General features: G+C 66.5%; 1 protein-coding gene across 1 annotated transcript; it reads left to right on the top strand.

Moving 5' to 3' along the window:
• The first annotated feature begins 9,672 nt into the window (after positions 1-9,672).
• Positions 9,673-17,702, top strand: LOC142826678 (uncharacterized). The gene is made up of 3 exons (XM_075919785.2): positions 9,673-10,326; positions 11,613-11,717; positions 16,618-17,702. The coding sequence occupies exons 1-3, from the start codon at positions 10,036-10,038 to the stop codon at positions 17,446-17,448; spliced, it is 1,227 nt and encodes a 408-aa protein (XP_075775900.2). The 5' UTR covers positions 9,673-10,035; the 3' UTR covers positions 17,449-17,702.
• The last annotated feature ends 1,876 nt before the right edge of the window (positions 17,703-19,578 follow it).

Below are 19,578 nucleotides of genomic sequence, written 5' to 3'. Positions count from 1 at the left end.
AGCGGGGCCTTCTCAAAGTTCTCCCCCACCCCCCCAGCAGCCTGGATCTGCTGTAGCTGGGGGAAGGGTGCCCCTCCCCACCTCAGCCTCACCAGATCTGCCACAGCCGGCCCCTCACCGGGCCCAGAGCCGCTGTGGTGAGAGGCCTGGGGGATCCCTCTCTCCTGGGGGAGCCTGTACCCCAACCCCTCCCTCAGCCCCACCCCAGATCCTGCACAGCCCCAGCCCTGAGCCCCTTCCCACTTCCTAAACCCCTCACCCCCACCCCAGAGCCTGCACCCCCAGCCCTAATCCCCCCCAAACCTCACACTGAACCGCTCTGCCCGGCCCCACCACAGACTGTCCATGTACAGAATGAATTTTATTATGTGCACCACCATGGAGGTGACGCGTCGCGCACCATCCCCCTCTTGGTGCACGTAACAAAACCCATCCTGCACCTGGGACACACACAATTAGCCTCACAACTCCCCCTAGAGGCCGAGCAGACCTGTTAGCCTCACTTTCAGGATGGGAAACTGAGGCACAACAAGGCTAAGTCACGCAGGGAAGGTCTGTGGTAGACCAGAGACCTGAACCCCTGCCAGCAAACCCGAAGCCAGTGCTCTAACCACTGGGCCACCCACCCTCTCGCACCCGTGGTGGCTTTCTAAATAATTGAACCCCCTGCTGCAACTGGCGCGCCACATCGCTTCGCTGTTGATGAATTCAAACCCGCGCTGTCCGGCGAGGGAAGGGAAATCAGAGGACGCCGTTCTAGCCGCTCAGACTGGATGTACGGCCAAGGGCCTCGCCCAGAACAAGCTGCCAGTGGCCACGGGGGCTTTGCCATCGTGGGCCGCATTCGAGTGCCGACTGGCTGGTTGCTAAAGGCTCTGCTCCGAGGAATTAATTCGGAGGAACTGGCTGGTCCCGAGGCAGGCCAGGCGATCACACTGGCCCCTTTTGGCCTTGGCAGCCGGGGGCCATGGTCACGAGGAAATGCTGCTTTTCCCTGGGGCGCGGGGCTTGGGCTGGCTGCACACAGCGTTTAGCCGGCCGCACCGAGGGTGCGCGTCCCAGCCGGCAGATCATGGCTGAATCAGCAGAGTTGTCGAGTGGGTCAGAACTGCCCTGCCAGGCCCCGGGGTCTTGCCCCGTCCCGAGGGGCTGGTGGTGACCCCGGCAGGGGGGATGCTGGGTTAGATGGACCCGGGACGGAGCCAGTGGGACCCGCCCTACGTGCCTTAGCCCTGTGTTTGCCAGCCTCTGATTGGAGAGTTGAGCTGGGCAGGCGTGTGCCAGTTGGACGCCTGGGTCACATGGCGCGCTGCGGTTCCCACCCTGGAATGAGCGTGGGGGTGGCAGGAGCGAGCCCTGTGGGTGAGACATTCCCCAACCCCGTGGCCTCCCCGCCTGCTCTGGCACTGCAGGGCCTGCAGGGGGCGACAGGCGCGAACAGGCCAGGGATGCTCAGGGGTCCCCCCAGGTCGACTCGGGTCCTGCCCGTCTCTGAAGGAAGCCGGGGCCCTTCTCCTGCCAGGCCTCTGCCATCCAGCCGTGCCTGGTCTCCGCTCGCTAAGCGCCTACAGGCCCGGGTCTTCTGCTGGGTGCTGGCCTGCGCGTGGCCCCTGCGCGTGGCACCCTGCGCCTCTCCAATAAAGTCCTATCCACGTACCTGTCCCTGGTGAATTGGCTGCAGGTCTGTGCGCCGCCCCCCGGGCTCCGAGCTGAGGCCTGAGCGGCCCGGGCTTCCGCTGAGCTTGGCGGTGGGGAGAGCAATAGGCCACGCTGGAAGGGCCTGGCAGCTGGGCTGCATCAGGGCAACTGAACTTCCCTTTGAACGAGCCGGAGGATGTTCCTCATGCTGGCGAGGAAGCTCACACCCCCTGGCACAACTCCAAGCCCATCCCTACGCGGGGGGAAGCCACTGGATTGTGGGGACAATGAGGGACACCCCCCACTTAAAACGTCTGAGAGCCAGAGCTGGCAGGTAGCTGTGTCAGTGGCAGCACCCTGTAGCACAGGCTGTTTTCCCCTTAGAACTGCCATCAGTATGTTTCAGAGTGAACAGGCTGAGACGGGCCCCAGGTTGCCTGCAACCATCACTGCTGGTTACCGCTCACAGAGGGAGGGGCTGGTTTGCGAAATACAAACCAGGAGGGCTAGAAACTGACTTTTAGAGACTTTGGGGACACTAGGGCTTGGAATCTGCCCCGTTGTGCACTGGTGTGGGGGTGGGCTGGGTAGCAGGCCCCATAGCTGTGGGAAAGGGGGTTGCACACGCTCCACTGACCCTGGAGTTCTGTCACGAGGTGCCCCCCGTCAGGAATGAACCCCCCCAACCCACCATTCAGCCCCACCCCCCAGGGCCTGGTTCAGGGAGCTCCCCTCCCTCCCTTGGGCTCCCTCACCCCAGGCACTGGACTAGGGCAGGGGCCCAGAGATGGGGGCTGAGATCCAGCTGGGGGGGGGGCCTCACAAGCACTGAGGAGCCCCTTCCACGTCGGGCCAATTGTAGGTTCACTCTCCCTCTCCCCCCCCCCCGCCAACAAAGCAAACCCACAGTCCCTGGACCAGACACCCCGTCAGCCCAGGGCACCCGGCGATCTGCCTGTGCAGGGCTCCTCTGCGCCCCTGCCCCCCACATGGGCAGCGCTGGCCCACGCCCCACACTGGCTCCAGGCGCGGCCGCGAGCCCTGCCCCGGCTTCACCCACAGGGCGCTCTGCCGGCATGCGCCCCTGTACCGCCCAGCACCCACTGCCCATGTGGCCCTGCAGCCCCCCCCCCCACTGCTCCAGCCTGCTGCCCCCCCTCTGCTCCGGCCTGCTGCCCCCCCTCTCCCCCAGCCTGCTGCCCCCCCTCTGCTCCCCCAGCCTGCCGCTCCCCACTCTACTCCAGACCCACCCGCTCCCCCAGCCTGCCGCCCCCCCGCTCTGCTCCAGCCTCCGCTCCCCCAGCCTGCCGCCCCGGCTGTTCTAGCCTGGCCCTCTGGAGCAGAGCTGGCTCATGCCCAGCACGGGGGGCTTTTATCCCAAGACCCCGTTAAATGCAGCTTGTGGAGCCTGCTCTGAAGGTGGCACCAAGCCGCGTGTGGGGGGGGGCAGCGCGGGGCCAGGCCAGGCCCACTGGGCACTGAGACACGGTGCTAAGGGCCTGGGAACTGTCCAAAGAGGAGGAGCAGCAAGTGCCACCGAAGGGAGGGCAGAGGAGTTCGCCCTCCTGCTCCCCGGCCCTGGGACAGAGACCCCCCCCCCCCCAGCCCTGGCCGACGGGTCCCTGGCCTCTCTGGGTCTGCGACTAGGGACCAGGGGCCCCAGGGCTGGGAGGGGGCCCAGCGTGCGCTGCAGCCGCAGAGGGGCGGGAGAAGGGCTGGGACCCCCTGGACTAGCCCCCCCCCCCCCAGCAGGCTGGAATCAGCAAACGCTCCCCTCTGGATCCACATGGCGGGCGCCTCAGGGGCCGTGTGGACAGGCCCATCAAGGAGCTAATGGCTCCCCCAGGGCAGCGGAGGAGGCCGGCCCAGCCCCTTGCCTGTCTGGCCGAGAGGGGCTGCTGGGCGCTCAGTGCGGAGTGTCTGCTCCCCCTCGCTCGTTAGCCCCAGCCCCCCGGTACCTCAGCCCTGGGGTGCCCCCCAGCCCTGCCAGCGCCCCCCAGTCTGACCCATGGCCCCTGGTACCTCAGCCCTGGGGTGCCCCCCAGCCCTGCCAGCGCCCCTCAGTCTGACCCACGGCCCCCGTTACCTCAGCCCTGGGGTGCCCCCCAGCCCTGCCAGCGCCCCTCAGTCTGACCCCCAGCCCCCGGTACCTCAGCCCTGGGGTGCCCCCCAGCCCTGCCAGGGCCCCTCAGTCTGACCCCCAGCCCCCCGGTACCTCAGCCCTGGGGTGCCCCCCAGCCCTGCCAGCGCCCCTCAGTCTGACCCACGGCCCCCGTTACCTCAGCCCTGGGGTGCCCCCCAGCCCTGCCAGCGCCCCCCAGTCTGACCCCCAGCCCCCCGGTACCTCAGCCCTGGGGTGCCCCCCAGCCCTGCCAGCGCCCCCCAGTCTGACCCCCAGCCCCCCGGTACCTCAGCCCTGGGGTGCCCCCCAGCCCTGCCAGCGCCCCCCAGTCTGACCCCCAGCCCCCCGGTACCTCAGCCCTGGGGTGCCCCCCAGCCCTGCCAGCGCCCCCCAGTCTGACCCACGGCCCCCGGTACCTCAGCCCTGGGGTGCCCCCCAGCCCTGCCAGCGCCCCTCAGTCTGACCCACGGCCCCTGTTACCTCAGCCCTGGGGTGCCCCCCAGCCCTGCCAGCGCCCCTCAGTCTGACCCACAGCCCCCCGGTACCTCAGCCCTGGGGTGCCCCCCAGCCCTGCCAGCGCCCCTCAGTCTGACCCACGGCCCCCGGTACCTCAGCCCTGGAGTGCCCCCCAGCCCTGCCAGCGCCCCTCAGTCTGACCCACAGCCCCTGTTACCTCAGCCCTGGGGTGCCCCCCAGCCCTGCCAGCGCCCCTCAGTCTGACCCACGGCCCCCGGTTCCTCAGCCCTGGGGTGCCCCCCAACCCTGCCAGCGCCCCTCAGTCTGACCCACGGCCCCCGGTACCTCAGCCCTGGGGTGCCCCCCAGCCCTCCCTGCGCCCCTCAGTCTGACCCACAGCCCCTGTTACCTCAGCCCTGGGGTGCCCCCCAGCCCTGCCAGCGCCCCTCAGTCTGACCCACGGCCCCCGGTACCTCAGCCCTGGGGTGCCCCCCAGCCCTGCCAGCGCCCCTCAGTCTGACCCACAGCCCCTGTTACCTCAGCCCTGGGGTGCCCCCCAGCCCTACCAGCGCCCCTCAGTCTGACCCACGGCCCCCCGGTACCTCAGCCCTGGGGTGCCCCCCAGCCCTTCCAGCGCCCCTCAGTCTGACCCACGGCCCCCCGGTACCTCAGCCCTGGGGTGCCCCCCAGCCCTGCCAGCGCCCCTCAGTCTGACCCACGGCCCCTGTTACCTCAGCCCTGGGGTGCCCCCCAGCCCTGCCAGCGCCCCTCAGTCTGACCCACAGCCCCTGTTACCTCAGCCCTGGGGTGCCCCCCAGCCCTGCCAGCGCCCCTCAGTCTGAACCCCAGCCCCCCGGTACCTCAGCCCTGGGGTGCCCCCCAGCCCTGCCAGCGCCCCTCAGTCTGACCCACGGCCCCCCGGTACCTCAGCCCTGGAGTGCCCCCCAGCCCTTCCAGCGCCCCTCAGTCTGACCCACGGCCCCCCGGTACCTCAGCCCTGGGGTGCCCCCCAGCCCTGCCAGCGCCCCTCAGTCTGACCCACGGCCCCCGTTACCTCAGCCCTGGGGTGCCCCCCAGCCCTGCCAGCGCCCCTCAGTCTGACCCACAGTCCCTGTTACCTCAGCCCTGGGGTGCCCCCCAGCCCTGCCAGCGCCCCTCAGTCTGACCCCCAGCCCCCGGTACCTCAGCCCTGGGGTGCCCCCCAGCCCTGCCAGCGCCCCTCAGTCTGACCCACGGCCCCCGGTACCTCAGCCCTGGAGTGCCCCCCAGCCCTGCCAGCGCCCCTCAGTCTGACCCACAGCCCCTGTTACCTCAGCCCTGGGGTGCCCCCCAGCCCTGCCAGCGCCCCTCAGTCTGACCCACGGCCCCCGGTTCCTCAGCCCTGGGGTGCCCCCCAGCCCTGCCAGCGCCCCTCAGTCTGACCCACGGCCCCCGGTACCTCAGCCCTGGGGTGCCCCCCAGCCCTGCCAGCGCCCCTCAGTCTGACCCACAGCCCCTGTTACCTCAGCCCTGGGGTGCCCCCCAGCCCTGCCAGCGCCCCTCAGTCTGACCCACGGCCCCCGGTTCCTCAGCCCTGGGGTGCCCCCCAGCCCTGCCAGCGCCCCTCAGTCTGACCCACGGCCCCCGGTACCTCAGCCCTGGGGTGCCCCCCAGCCCTGCCAGCGCCCCTCAGTCTGACCCACGGCCCCCGGTACCTCAGCCCTGGGGTGCCCCCCAGCCCTGCCAGCGCCCCTCAGTCTGACCCACGGGCCCCGTTACCTCAGCCCTGGGGTGCCCCCCAGCCCTGCCAGCGCCCCTCAGTCTGACCCACAGCCCCTCTTACCTCAGCCCTGGGGTGCCCCCCAGCCCTGCCAGCGCCCCTCAGTCTGACCCACGGCCCCCGGTACCTCAGCCCTGGGGAGCCCCCCAGCCTTGCCAGCGCCCCTCAGTCTGACCCCCAGCCCCCCGGTACCTCAGCCCTGGGGTGCCCCCCAGCCCTGCCAGGGCCCCTCAGTCTGACCCACGGCCCCCGGTACCTCAGCCCTGGGGTGCCCCCCAGCCCTGCCCGCGCCCCTCAGTCTGACCCCCAGCCCCCGGTACCTCAGCCCTGGAGTGCCCCCCAGCCCTGCCAGAGCCCCTCAGTCTGACCCACGGCCCCCGGTACCTCAGCCCTGGGGTGCCCCCCAGCCCTGCCAGGGCCACTCAGTCTGACCCCCAGCCCTCCGGTACCTCAGCCCTGGGGTGCCCCCCAGCCCTGCCAGGGCCCCTCAGTCTGACCCCCAGCCCCCCGGGTACCTCAGCCCTGGGGTGCCCCCCAGCCCTGCCAGCGCCCCTCAGTCTGACCCACGGCCCCCGGTACCTCAGCCCTGGGGTGCCCCCCAGCCCTGCCAGGGCCCCTCAATCTGACCCACGGCCCCCGTTACCTCAGCCCTGGGGTGCCCCCCAGCCCTGCCAGCGCCCCTCAGTCTGACCCACAGCCCCTCGGTACCTAAGCCCTGGGGTGCCCCCCAGCCCTGCCAGCGCCCCTCAGTCTGACCCACGGCCCCCGTTACCTCAGCCCTGGGGAGCCCCCCAGCCCTGCCAGCGCCCCTCAGTCTGACCCACGGCCCCTGTTACCTCAGCCCTGGGTTGCCCCCCAGCCCTGCCAGGGCCCCTCAATCTGACCCACGGCCCCCGGTACCTCAGCCCTGGGGTGCCCCCCAGCCCTGCCAGCGCCCCTCAGTCTGACCCACGGCCCCCGTTACCTCAGCCCTGGGGTGCCCCCCAGCCCTGCCAGCGCCCCTCAGTCTGACCCACGGTCCCCGTTACCTCAGCCCTGGAGTGCCCCCCAGCCCTGCCAGCGCCCCTCTATCTGACGCACGCCCCCCGTTACCTCAGCCCTGGGGTGCCCCCCAGCCCTGCCAGCGCCCCTCAGTCTGACCCACAGCCCCCCGGTACCTCAGCCCTGGAGTGCACCCCAGCCCTGCCAGCGCCCCTCAGTCTGACCTACGGCCCCCACTGTCTCAGCCCTCAGGTGCCCCCCAGCCCTGCCAGCGCCCCTCAATCTGACCCACAGCCCCCGTTACCTCAGTCCTGGGGTGCCCCCCAGCCCTGCCAGCGCCCCTCAGTCTGACCCACGGCCCCCGTTACCTCAGCCCTTGGATGTCCCCCAGCCCTGCCAGCGCCCCTCAGTCTGACCCACGGCCCCCTGGTACCTCAGCACTGGGGTGCCCCCCAGCCCTGCCAGCGCCCCTCTGTCTGACCCCCAGCCCCCCGGTACCTCAGCCCTGCGGTGCCCCCCAGCCCTGCCAGCGCCCCTCAGTCTGACCCACGGCCCCCGGTACCTCAGCCCTGGGATGGCCCCCAGCCCTGACAGCGCCCCTCAGTCTGACCCACGGCCCCTGGTACCTCAGCCCTAGGGTGCCCCCCAGCCCTGCCAGTGCCCCTCAATCTGACCCACGGCCCCCGGTACCTCAGCCTTGGGGTGCCCCCCAGCCCTGCCAGCGCCCCTCAGTCTGACCCACGGCCCCCGTTACCTCAGCCCTGGGGTGCCCCCCAGCCCTGCCAGCGCCCCTCAGTCTGACCCACGGTCCCCGTTACCTCAGCCCTGGAGTGCCCCCCAGCCCTGCCAGCGCCCCTCTATCTGACCCACGGCCCCCGTTACCTCAGCCCTGGGGTGCCCCCCAGCCCTGCCAGCGCCCCTCAGTCTGACCCACAGCCCCCCGGTACCTCAGCCCTGGAGTGCACCCCAGCCCTGCCAGCGCCCCTCAGTCTGACCTACGGCCCCCACTGCCTCAGCCCTCAGGTGCCCCCCAGCCCTGCCAGCGCCCCTCAATCTGACCCACAGCCCCAGTTACCTCAGTCCTGGGGTGCCCCCCAGCCCTGCCAGCGCCCCTCAGTCTGACCCACGGCCCCCGTTACCTCAGCCCTTGGGTGTCCCTAGCCCTGCCTGAACCCCTCAGTCTGACCCACGGCCCCTGTTGCCTCAGCCCTGAGGGGCGCTGGCAGGGCTGGGGGGCACCCCAGGGCTGAGGTACCGGGGGGCTGGGGCTAACGAGCGAGGGGGGAGCAGACACTCCGCACTGAGCGCCCAGCAGCCCCTCTCGGCCAGACAGGCAAGGGGCTGGGCCGGCCTCCTCCGCTGCCCTGGGGGAGCCATTAGCTCCTTGATGGGCCTGTCCACACGGCCCCTGAGGCGCCCGCCATGTGGATCCAGAGGGGAGCGTTTGCTGATTCCAGCCTGCTGGGCTGGGGGGGGGGGGGGCTGCCGCTGCAGCGGACGCTGGGCCCCCCTTCACATCCTCCATAACTGGAAACTGGGCACCAAGGGGGGCTCTGAGCCCCGGGCCGGGCCAAGCCGGCCACATGGGTCACTGTGGGGGCGTCTCCCTGCTGTGACTGAGCCCCACCCCAAGCAGTGTGGGGCGCAGTCAGTGCCGGGGCCATGGGGAGACCTGCCAGGAGAGGGCACATGCCATCTTGAGCGGGGGGGGGGAGCTGGCCCGCACCGGAATGTGCTCTCTTGCTGCATGCCAGCCAGGGGCCATCGCCCCCACCCCACCCCCGGGTTATGGTCCTGCCCCCCAGGGTGCAGAAAGCCCGAGTCCAGCTTATGCATTGCAAGATCCCCGAAGCCAGACAGCGGGTCTGGGGGCCCCGTCCGCACGGCCCAAGTGGGGGACCTGTGGCTTTCTCCACGGCGGAGACGCCGAGCCTGGGGCTGATGGACAGGACGGGTCAGGCCCCGCAGGGGACACTGGGCCTTGCCACAGGACTGTGGTTCCCTGCTGGGCCAGCGGAGCCTACAGCCCTTGCAAGGGGGGCTGGGCCAAGGGGCATCCGGCCTCCCTCTCCGTGTGGGCCTGGTGCCCGGCCATGCCCGGTGGCCTCAGGAAAGCCTTGCCCACGGGGTGCTGCCCGTCTCCACGGCCCAGCCCTGGGCAGCGGATGGGAACCGCAGGCCTGGGTAGAAAAAGCTCCCTCCCCACCCCAGGCGACTCCTCCTCCCTTCTGGCCGCCCCGAGGAGACGGGATGAATGCAGAGGGCCCAGGGAGCGATGGCAGCCCCCCCGCAGCCAGGGAAGGGGCACGGCAGAGAGGCGGGGGGGGGGTCACAGTGGATCACAAGCTAAATATGAGTCCAGGGTGGACAGAGAAGCAGACGCCTCCTGGGCCATTCCGGGGGGGGCACTGGGATCGGGCCTGAGCGGGAGAACTGCCACCTGTTCCGGGCACATGGGGCCCAAATGGGAAAGGTGGAGAAGAGGCAGGATCCGGCTGCAAGGCCTTAGGAAGGGGCAGACGACAGGCCCGGGCTTGTTTAGTCTGGGGATGAGGGGCCCTGGGCTGAGAGCAGCCTTCAGGTGCCTACAAGGCTGGGGGGGGAGTTGTTTCCCCCCCCCCCCCCATGGGCGAGCAGGGCTGGGGCTAAAGTGCAGCCAGGGAGGTTGAGGTTGGACACCGGGGGGGGGGGGGGGGGGTGATGCCCCAGGGGGTGTCTCAGACAGACCCCTCCAGGCCAGACACCTGCGGGGGGGGCTCCCCCCGTTCTCTCCCCCCCAGCGCCCTGTGACCCGCAGCCGGGCCCTGTTACTGCACCAGGCCTCGCTCGGCCCCAAGCCCCAGCGCCCCGTCGGGCGGGGCCGCCCCGAGCCAGGCAGGGCAGGTGGCTCCGGCAGGGCCGGCGCTCACCTCCCCCCGCCCGTGTCCTGGGCTGGGCGGGGCCGCCCCTCGCCCATTCTCACCTCCATCAAGCCGGGGCCCCCTGCCGAGAGCGGAGCCGCCCGGCCCCTGCCCCCGGGCGCGCCCCAGCCGGGCTGGCTCCAGCGGGGGGCGCCGCCCATCAGCATGACAAAGGGGCGATGGGCAGGGAGCGCCCCGAACGCGCCCCCCGCAGCCCTGCCCCGCCACAGGCTCCGGCCCGCCGGGACGGACGGACGGACGGACGGCCCCGGCCCCGCGCCATGGAGCGGCCGCGCCACTGCGCTGCGGCCGATCCGGACCAGGATCCGGCTTCGCTCCGGGAGCGGCCGCCCGCGGCCCCGCCGAAGAAGAAGCGATACAACCGGCACCGCAAGCCGCCCTACACCTACCTGGCCATGATCGCCCTGGTCATCCGCGCCGCGCCCGGCCGCCGCCTCAAACTGTGCCAGGTGCGCCCCGGCCCCTACACTCCCTGCGGGGAGCCCAGCCAGGGCCACGGCACCGGGCTGCGCCCCGCTCTGTCTGCCTGGGGGGACCGGGTAGCTGTGGGGGGCGCAGGGGTGGGCTGGCGGTGGCAGGGTCGTCTCCGGCTTGGGAACAGGGGGCAGCGGCTGGGGGCGATCCCTGGTTTGGAAGGGGGCGGGACGGCTGGAGTGGGGAGGGGGCGGTGGGGGTCACTGGAATAGGGCTGGGGGTGGTCGGGGTAGAAGTCTCGGGGTGGGGAAGTGGGGTGACTCGTTCAAGGTGGCTTGGTGGGGGATGGGATTGTGGGGTGGGTGGCAGGTGGGGTCCGAGATTGGGGGACAGGTAGGGATGGAGTTCAGTGATTGGCAGGGGGGTCTATGTGGGGAAGGTAGGGGTGAGGGGCAGTGGTTTAAGGGGATGAAGTTATGGGGCAGTGGTTTGGTTATGGGGGCAGTGGTTTGATTATGGGGGCAGTGGTTTAAGGGGATGAAGTTATGGGGCAGTGGTTTGGTTATGGGGGCAGTGGTTTAAGGGGATGAGGTTATGGGGGCAGTGGTTTGGTTATGGGGGCAGTGGTTTAAGGGGATGAGGTTATGGGGCAGTGGTTTGGTTATGGGGGCAGTGGTTTAAGGGGATGAGGTTATGGGGCAGTGGTTTGGTTATGGGGGCAGTGGTTTAAGGGGATGAGGTTATGGGGCAGTGGTTTGGTTATGGGGGTCAGTGGTTTAAGGGGATGAAGTTATGGGGCAGTGGTTTGGTTATGGGGCAGTGGTTTAAGGGGATGAGGTTATGGGGCAGTGGTTTGGTTATGGGGGCAGTGGTTTGGTTATGGGGGTCAGTGGTTTAAGGGGATGAAGTTATGGGACAGTGGTTTGGTTATGGGGCAGTGGTTTAAGGGGATGAGGTTATGGGGGGCAGTGGTTTGGTTATGGGGGCAGTGGTTTGGTTGTGGGGGCAGTGGTTTGGTTGTGGGGGCAGTGGTTTGGGGGATGGAGCTGTGGAGGACAGTGGTTTAGGGGAGGCGGTTATGGGGCAGTGGTTTGGTTATGGGGGCAGTGGTTTGGGGGAGTGGTGTGGGGATTGTGGGGGGCAGTGATTTGGTTATGGGGGGCAGTGTTTAGGGGGATGGGATTCGGGGGGGTCAGCAGATCGAGGCAGGAGGGTCCATGTGGGGAAGGTGCTGAGGGGAGTCACTGGCTCCGGGGGGCGTGGCTGGGCCGGCCGGGGTGCTGGCGAGGGTCCCGTCTCTCACCGCCCGTCTCGGTTTCAGATCATCCAGGAGATCGGCGCCCTCTTCCCCTTCTTCTCCGAGGGCTACCAGGGCTGGAAGGACTCCATCCGCCACAACCTGTCCTCCAACAGCTGCTTCTCCAAGGTGTGCGGAGCTGAGACACGGAGCATGGCATGGGGGGGCAGGCTGGCAGAGGGAGGGTGATGGGACGTGGGGCAGGCTGGCAGCAGGGGGATGGGACATGGGGGAAGGCTGGCAGTGGGGGAGGGTGACGGGACACGGGGCAGGCTGGCAGTGGGGGGGTGACGGGACATGGGGCAGGCTGGCAGTGGGGGGGTGACGGGACATGGGGCAGGCTGGCAGTGGGGGGGGTGATGGGACATGGGGCAGGCTGGCAGTGGGGGGGTGACGGGACATGGGGCAGGCTGGCAGTGGGGGGGTGACGGGACATGGGGCAGGCTGGCAGCAGGGGGATGGGACATGGGGGCAGGCTGGCAGTGGGGGAGGGGGATGGGACATGGGGGCAGGCTGGCAGTGGGGGAGGGGGATGGGACATGGGGGCAGGCTGGCAGTGGGGGAGGGGGATGGGACATGGGGGCAGGCTGGCAGCAGGGGGAGGGGGATGGGACATGGGGCAGGCTGGCAGCAGGGGGATGGGACATGGGGCAGGCTGGCAGCAGGGGGATGGGACATGGGGGCAGGCTAGCAGTGGGGGAGGGGGATGGGACATGGGGCAGGCTGGCAGTGGGGGAGGGTGACGGGACACAGGGCAGGCTGGCAGTGGGGGAGGGGGATGGGACATGGGGGCAGGCTGGCAGTGGGGGAGGGTGACGGGACACAGGGCAGGCTGGCAGTGGGGGAGGGGGATGGGACATGGGGCAGGCTGGCAGTGGGGGAGGGGGACGGGACATGGGGCAGGCTGGCAGTGGGGGAGGGTGACGGGACACAGGGCAGGCTGGCAGTGGGGGAGGGTGACGGGACACAGGGCAGGCTGGCAGTGGGGGAGGGGGATGGGACATGGGGCAGGCTGGCAGTGGGGGAGGGGGACGGGACACAGGGCAGGCTGGCAGTGGGGGAGGGTGACGGGACACAGGGCAGGCTGGCAGTGGGGGAGGGTGACGGGACACGGGGCAGGCTGGCAGCGGGGGGGTGACGGGACATGGGGCAGGCTGGCAGCAGGGGGATGGGACATGGGGGGGACTACGGCCTATAATGGCAAGGAGAAAGGAGGGTCAGGGCACAACAGGGAGGCAAGATCAAATCAGTATCTTAGATGCCTATATACAAATGCGAGAAGTATGGGTAATAAGCAGGAAGAACTGGAATTGCTAACCAATAAATACAACTATGATATCATTGGTATTGCAGAAACCTGGTGGGATGGGACGCATGATTGGAATATTGGTATGGAAGGGTACGGCTTGCTCAGGAAGGACAGACAGGGAAAAAAGGGAGGAGGGGTTGCCTTGTATATTAAAAATGTACACACTTGGACTGAAGTGGAGATGAACGTAGGAGATAGCTGTGTAGAGAGTCTCTGGGTTAAGCTAAAAGGGGTAAAAAACGAGGGTGATATCATGCTAGGAGTCTACTACAGGCCACCTAGCCAGGTGGAAGAGGTGGATGAGGCCTTTTTTAAACAATTAACAAAACTATCCAAAGCCCAAGATTTGGTGGTGATGGGGGACTTCAACTATCCAGACATATGTTGGGAAACTAACACAGCGAGGCACAGGCTATCCAATAAGTTTCTGGACTGCATTGGAGACAACTTTCTGTTTCAGAAGGTTGAAAAAGCTACCAGAGGAGAAGCTGTTCTGGATTTGGTTTTAACAAATAGGGAGGAACTAGTTGAGAACTTGAAAGTGGAAGACAGTATAGGGGACAGTGATCACGAAATAATAGAGTTCATGATCTTAAGGAAAGGTAGAAGGGAGACCACCACAATTGAGGTTATGGATTTCAGGAAGGCAGATTTTGATAAGCTCAGAGAACTTGTAGGTAAGGTCCCATGGGAAGCAAGACTGAAGGGAAAAACAACTGAGGAGAGTTGGAAGTATTTCAAAGGGACGTTGTTAAGGGCCCAAAAGCAAACAATTCCGCTGTGTAGGAAAGATAGAAAATATGGCAAAAGACCAGCTTGGCTTAACAAGGAGATCTTGCATGATCTCAAAATAAAAAAGGAGTCATATAAAAAATGGAAACTAGGACAACTAACAAAGGAGGAATATAGGCAAGCAACACGGGAATGCAGGGGCAAGATTAGAAAGGCAAAGGCACAAAATGAGATCAAACTAGCTACAGGCATAAAGGGAAACAAGAAGACCTTTTATAAATACATTAAAAGCAAGAGGAAGACCAAGGACAGGGTAGGCCCACTGCTTAGCGAGGAGGGAGAAGCAGTAACAGGGAACTTGGAAATGGCGGAGATGCTCAATGACTTCTTTGTTTCGGTCTTCACCGAGAAGTCTGGAGGTGTGCCTAACGTAGTGAATACAAGCAGAGAGAGGGTAAGTTTAGAAGATAGGATACACAAAGAACAAGTTAAAAATCACTTAGGAAAGTTAGATGTCAGCAAGTCACCAGGTCCTGATGAAATGCATCCCAGGATACTCAAGGAGCTGATAGAGGAGGTATCTGAGCCTTTAGCTATGATCTTTGAAAAATCATGGCAGACAGGGGAGATTCCAGAAGACTGGAAAAGGGCAAATATTGTGCCCATCTATAAAAAGGGGAATAAGAACAACCCAGGAAATTATAGACCGGTCAGTTTAACGTCTGTCCCAGGGAAGATAATGGAGCAGGTAATTAAGGAAATCGTATGCAAACACTTGGAAAGTAATAAAGTGATAGGGAATAGCCAGCATGGGTTTGTGAAGAACAAGTCATGCCAAACTAATCTGATAGCTTTCTTTGAAAAGATAACGAGCCTTGTGGATAAGGGAGAAGCGGTGGATGTCATATACCTAGACTTTAGTAAGGCATTTGATACGGTCTCGCATGATATTCTTATTGATAAACTAGGCAAATATAACTTAGATAGGGCCACGATAAGGTGGGTGCATAATTGGCTGGATAACCGTAGTCAGAGAGTTGTTGTTAACGGTTCTAAATCCTGCTGGAAAGGGATAACAAGTGGAGTTCCTCAAGGGTCTGTTTTGGGACCCGTACTATTCAATATCTTCATCAATGATGTAGATATTGGGATAGAGAGTACTCTTATTAAGTTTGCAGATGATACCAAACTGGGTGGGGTTGCAACTTCTTTGGAGGATAGGGACATAATTCAAAATGACCTTAGCAAGTTAGAGAAATGGTCAGAGGTAAACAGGATGAGGTTTAATAAGGAGAAATGCAGAGTGCTCCACTTAGGAAGGAACAATCAGTTCCATACATACAAGATGGGAAGCGACTGTCTAGGAAGGAGCATGGCGGAAAGGGATCTAGGGGTCATAGTGGACCACAAGTTGAATATGAGTCAACAGTGTGATGCTGTTGCAAAAAAAGCAAATATGATTCTAGGTTGTATCAACAGGTGTGTTGTAAGCAAAACTCGTGAAGTCATTCTGCCGTTCTACTCTGCACTAGTTAGGCCTCAGCTGGAGTACTGTGTCCAGTTCTGGGCGCCACATTTCAAGAAAGATGTGGAGAAATTGGAAAGGGTACAGAGAAGAGCGACAAGAATGATTAAAGGTTTAGAGAACATGACCTATGAAGCCAGGCTTCATGAACTGGGCTTGTTTAGTTTGGAAAAAAGAAGATTAAGGGGGGACATGATAGCGGTTTTCAAATATCTAAAAGGGTGTCACAAGGAGGAAGGCGAAAATTTGTTCCTCTTGGTTTCTGAGGACAGGACAAGGAGTAATGGGCTTAAAGTGCAGCAGGGGAGGTTTAGATTGGACATTAGGAAAAAATTCCTAACTGTCAGGGTGGTCAAATATTGGAATAAATTGCCAAGGGAGGTGGTGGAATCTCCCTCTCTGGAGATATTTAAGAACAGGTTAGATAGACATCTGTCAGGGATGGTGTAGACGGAGCTTGGTCCTGCCTTGAGGGCGGGGGGCTGGACTCGATGACCTCTCGAGGTCCCTTCCAGTCCTATTATTCTATGATTCTATGATTCTATGATTCTATGGGGGCAGGCTGGCAGTGGGGGAGGGGGATGGGACATGGGGCAGGCTGGCAGCAGGGGGATGGGACATGGGGGCAGGCTGGCAGTGGGGGAGGGGGATGGGACATGGGGGCAGGCTGGCAGCAGGGGGATGGGACATGGGGCAGGCTGGCAGCAGGGGGATGGGACATGGGGCAGGCTGGCAGTGGGGGAGGGGGATGGGACATGGGGGCAGGCTGGCAGTGGGGGAGGGGGATGGGACATGGGGGCAGGCTGGCAGTGGGGGAGGGGGGACGGGACATGGGGCAGGCTGGCAGTGGGGGAGGGTGACGGGACACAGGGCAGGCTGGCAGTGGGGGAGGGGGATGGGACATGGGGGCAGGCTGGCAGTGGGGGAGGGGGATGGGACATGGGGGCAGGCTGGCAGTGGGGGAGGGTGACGGGACACAGGGCAGGCTGGCAGTGTGGGAGGGTGACGGGACACAGGGCAGGCTGGCAGTGGGGGAGGGGGATGGGACATGGGGCAGGCTGGCAGTGGGGGAGGGTGACGGGACACAGGGCAGGCTGGCAGTGGGGGAGGGGGACGGGACATGGGGCAGGCTGGCAGTGGGGGAGGGTGACGGGACACAGGGCAGGCTGGCAGTGGGGGAGGGGGATGGGACATGGGGGCAGGCTGGCAGTGGGGGAGGGGGATGGGACATGGGGGCAGGCTGGCAGTGGGGGAGGGTGACGGGACACAGGGCAGGCTGGCAGTGGGGGAAGGTGACGGGACACAGGGCAGGCTGGCAGTGGGGGAGGGTGACGGGACACAGGGCAGGCTGGCAGCGGGGGGGGGTTGGGATCAGCGGGGCTACAGGGCAGGTTCTTTGGGGCACCCCGTCCCTGGAGGAACAGCCCCACAGCCAGCCTGAGCCCGCCTCGCTGTCCCTGCAGCTGCTGAAGAACCCCGCCAAGCCCCAGGCCAAGGGGAATTTCTGGACGGTGGACGTGAGCCGCATCCCGCCGGAGGCCCTGAAGCTGCAGAACACGGCCATCTCCCGCCAGGAGGCGGCCTCCTTCGCCAGCGACCTGGCCCCCTTCGTCCTGCACGGGCAGCCCTACCGGGGAGCAGCCGGGGTGGACAGCAGGGCTCCGGCCCCCGGGGCTGCCCCAGAGACACCGGCACGGCCCCGGCCCGACAGCTTCTCCATCCAGACCCTGCTGCACAACCTGCGCCAGGTGGACTTGAAGCAGCAGCCCGGGGGGCCTCCCCCCCCAGAGAGCCAGATGCCCCCTTCTCCCCCTCCGCCGGCGCCCGGCGTCCCAAGGACTCGCTCTGCCTCCATGCCGGCCAGGGACGAGCAGAGCCCAGCCGGGCCCCAGGCCCCAGCCCCGGCCAAGCGCCCCCGGCTGCTCCCCCCCTTCCCGAGCACCAGCTCCGACTCGGAGGGCTCCACGTGCCGCACCCCCCCGGCCTCCCCGGGGCACCAGCTCTACGCCCCGGGCCTGCCCCCGCTTCTCCCCGCCTGCTTTGCCTTCTCCCCCGTGCCCGGGCTGCCCTGCGGCGGCTGCTGCCCCGTCTACCTCAGCCCCATGCACTGGGACCTCCTGCCCCTGCCCCCGCTGCTGGGCGCCCCCACGGACCTGGACCGCGTCCCGCCCAGCAAGGCCGGCCACGCCCCCCCCATGGCCCTGCCGCCCTGGCACGCCCGGCCGCAGCACGGGGGGGCTCTGGGGGGCGCGGGCGGCCCAGCCCGGCCCTGGCTGATGCTGAATGTGCAATAACCGCCCCAAGTCCCCGGGTGCCACGGGCACCAGCTCGCTGGGCTCGGCCTGGAGCGGGGCCCGGAGCCTGGGGGGGAGGAACGCTGGGGGGCGGGGAGCCTAGGCCAGGCCGGCTGCTCCTCTGGCGGGAAGGGGGGGCGTGGGGGGGGGTACGTCTGTAAAGTGCAGCTGTGAATAAAGGCGGCTGGAGGCTTCGCTGTGCCCCCGTGTGTCCCTCACCGTGCTGACCCATTGCCTGCCCCCCAGCTGGCCCCCGGCCTGTAACCCCTGCTCCCTCGGCCTGGCCCCCGGCCTGTAACCCCCGCTTCCTCAGCCTGCCCCCCAACACCCGGCCTATAACCCCCGCTCACTCAGCCTGCCCCCCAACACCCGGCCTGTAACCCCCGCTCACTCAGCCTGCCCCCCAACACCCGGCCTATAACCCCCGCTCACTCAGCCTGCCCCCCAACACCCGGCCTGTAACCCCCGCTCACTCAGCCTGCCCCCCAACACCCAGCCTGTAACCCCCGCTTCCTCAGCCTGCCCCCCAACACCCGGCCTATAACCCCCGCTCACTCAGCCTGCCCCCCAACACCCGGCCTGTAACCCCCGCTCACTCAGCCTGCCCCCCAACACCCGGCCTATAACCCCCGCTCACTCAGCCTGCCCCCCAACACCCGGCCTGTAACCCCCGCTCACTCAGCCTGCCCCCCAACACCCAGCCTGTAACCCCCGCTTCCTCAGCCTGCCCCCCAACACCCGGCCTATAACCCCCGCTCACTCAGCCTGCCCCCCAACACCCGGCCTGTAACCCCCGCTCACTCAGCCTGCCCCCCAACACCCAGCCTGTAACCCCCGCTTCCTCAGCCTGCCCCCCAACACCCGGCCTGTAACCCCCGCTCACTCAGCCTGCCCCCCAACACCCGGCCTGTAACCCCCGCTCACTCAGCCTGCCCCCCAACACCCGGCCTATAACCCCCGCTCACTCAGCCTGCCCCCCAACACCCGGCCTATAACCCCCGCTCACTCAGCCTGCCCCCCAACACCCGGCCTGTAACCCCCGCTCACTCAGCCTGCCCCCCAACACCCAGCCTGTAACCCCCGCTTCCTCAGCTTGCCCCCCAACCTCCAGCCTGTAACCCCCGCTCCCTCAGCCTGCCCCCCAACCCCCGACCTGTAACCCCCGCTCCCTCAGCCTGCCCCCCAACACCCGGCCTATAACCCCCGCTCCCTCAGCCTGCCCCCCAATTCCCGGCCTATAACCCCCGCTCCCTCAGCCTGCCCCCCAACACCCGGCCTGTAACCCCCGCTCCGTCAGCCTGCCCCTCAACACCTGGCCTGTAACCCCAGCTCCCTCAGCCTGCCCCCCAACACCCGGCCTGTAACCCCCCTCCGTCAGCCTGCCCCTCAACACCTGGCCTGTAACCCCCGCTCCCTCAGCCTGTGGGCCCCCCAACCTCCGGCCTGTAACCCCCGCTCCCTCAGCCTGTGGGCCCCCCAACCTCCGGCCTGTAACCCCCGCTCCCTCAGCCTGTGGGCCCCCCAACCTCCGGCCTGTAACCCCCGCTCCCTCGGCCTGCCCCCCCAACCTCCGGCCTGTAACCCCCGCTCCCTCGGCCTGCCCCCCCAACCTCCGGCCTGTAACCCCCGCTCCCTCGGCCTGCCCCCCAACACCCGGCCTGTAACCCCCCGCTCCCTCAGCCTGTGGCCCCCCCACCTCCTGGCCTGTAACCCCCGCTCTCCCCTAATCCCCAGGCTCCCCTGGCTTGTAACCTCCACTCCCTCAGCCTGCCCCCCTCTCCTCCAGGGCCAGCTGCTGTGCCCCACTGCAGGAGGCCGGGAGCAAAATGAGGACAGCTGCAGTGGGGTGGGGGGGGCTGCCTGGTGTGCCCCCTGCTGTGCTCAGCAGCCCCTCCCCCGCTTCTCTCCATGTCCCAATGGGGGACCCTCCGCTGGACGTACCAAGCCAGGGCAGGAGCTGGGTCCCGGGGGGAGGGAGGGGGAGTCAGTTGCTCCAGGGAGCAGTGGGGGGGGATGGGTGGCTGAGGGGGGCAGGTCACAGGGCCCTGGCTGCAAGGATGGAGCTGGGGCAGGGGTCTCGGAGCCTCCCCCGCCCCCCAAGGCAGCAAGGACGAGGCTGGGTCGTGCGGG

The sequence above is a fragment of the Pelodiscus sinensis genome, chromosome 2 (assembly GCF_052426305.1).
Source record: "Pelodiscus sinensis isolate ZL-2025 chromosome 2, ASM5242630v1, whole genome shotgun sequence".
In the NCBI taxonomy this organism is placed as follows: Eukaryota; Metazoa; Chordata; order Testudines; family Trionychidae; genus Pelodiscus; species Pelodiscus sinensis.
The sequence above is the reverse complement of the archived record's forward strand: the minus strand, read 5'-3'. Positions and strand labels throughout refer to the sequence as shown.

What these genes read in the sequence shown, in the direction of transcription:
- LOC142826678 (XM_075919785.2), top strand. Translation starts at nt 10,036, where the DNA reads ATGGGCAGGGAGCGCCCCGAACGCGCCCCCCGCAGCCCTGCCCCGCCA. An exon ending in GCCGCCTCAAACTGTGCCAG is followed by an intron (nt 10,327 to 11,612) that starts GTGCGCCCCGGC and finishes TCTCGGTTTCAG; the next exon opens with ATCATCCAGGAGATCGGCGC. An exon ending in CCAACAGCTGCTTCTCCAAG is followed by an intron (nt 11,718 to 16,617) that starts GTGTGCGGAGCT and finishes CTGTCCCTGCAG; the next exon opens with CTGCTGAAGAACCCCGCCAA.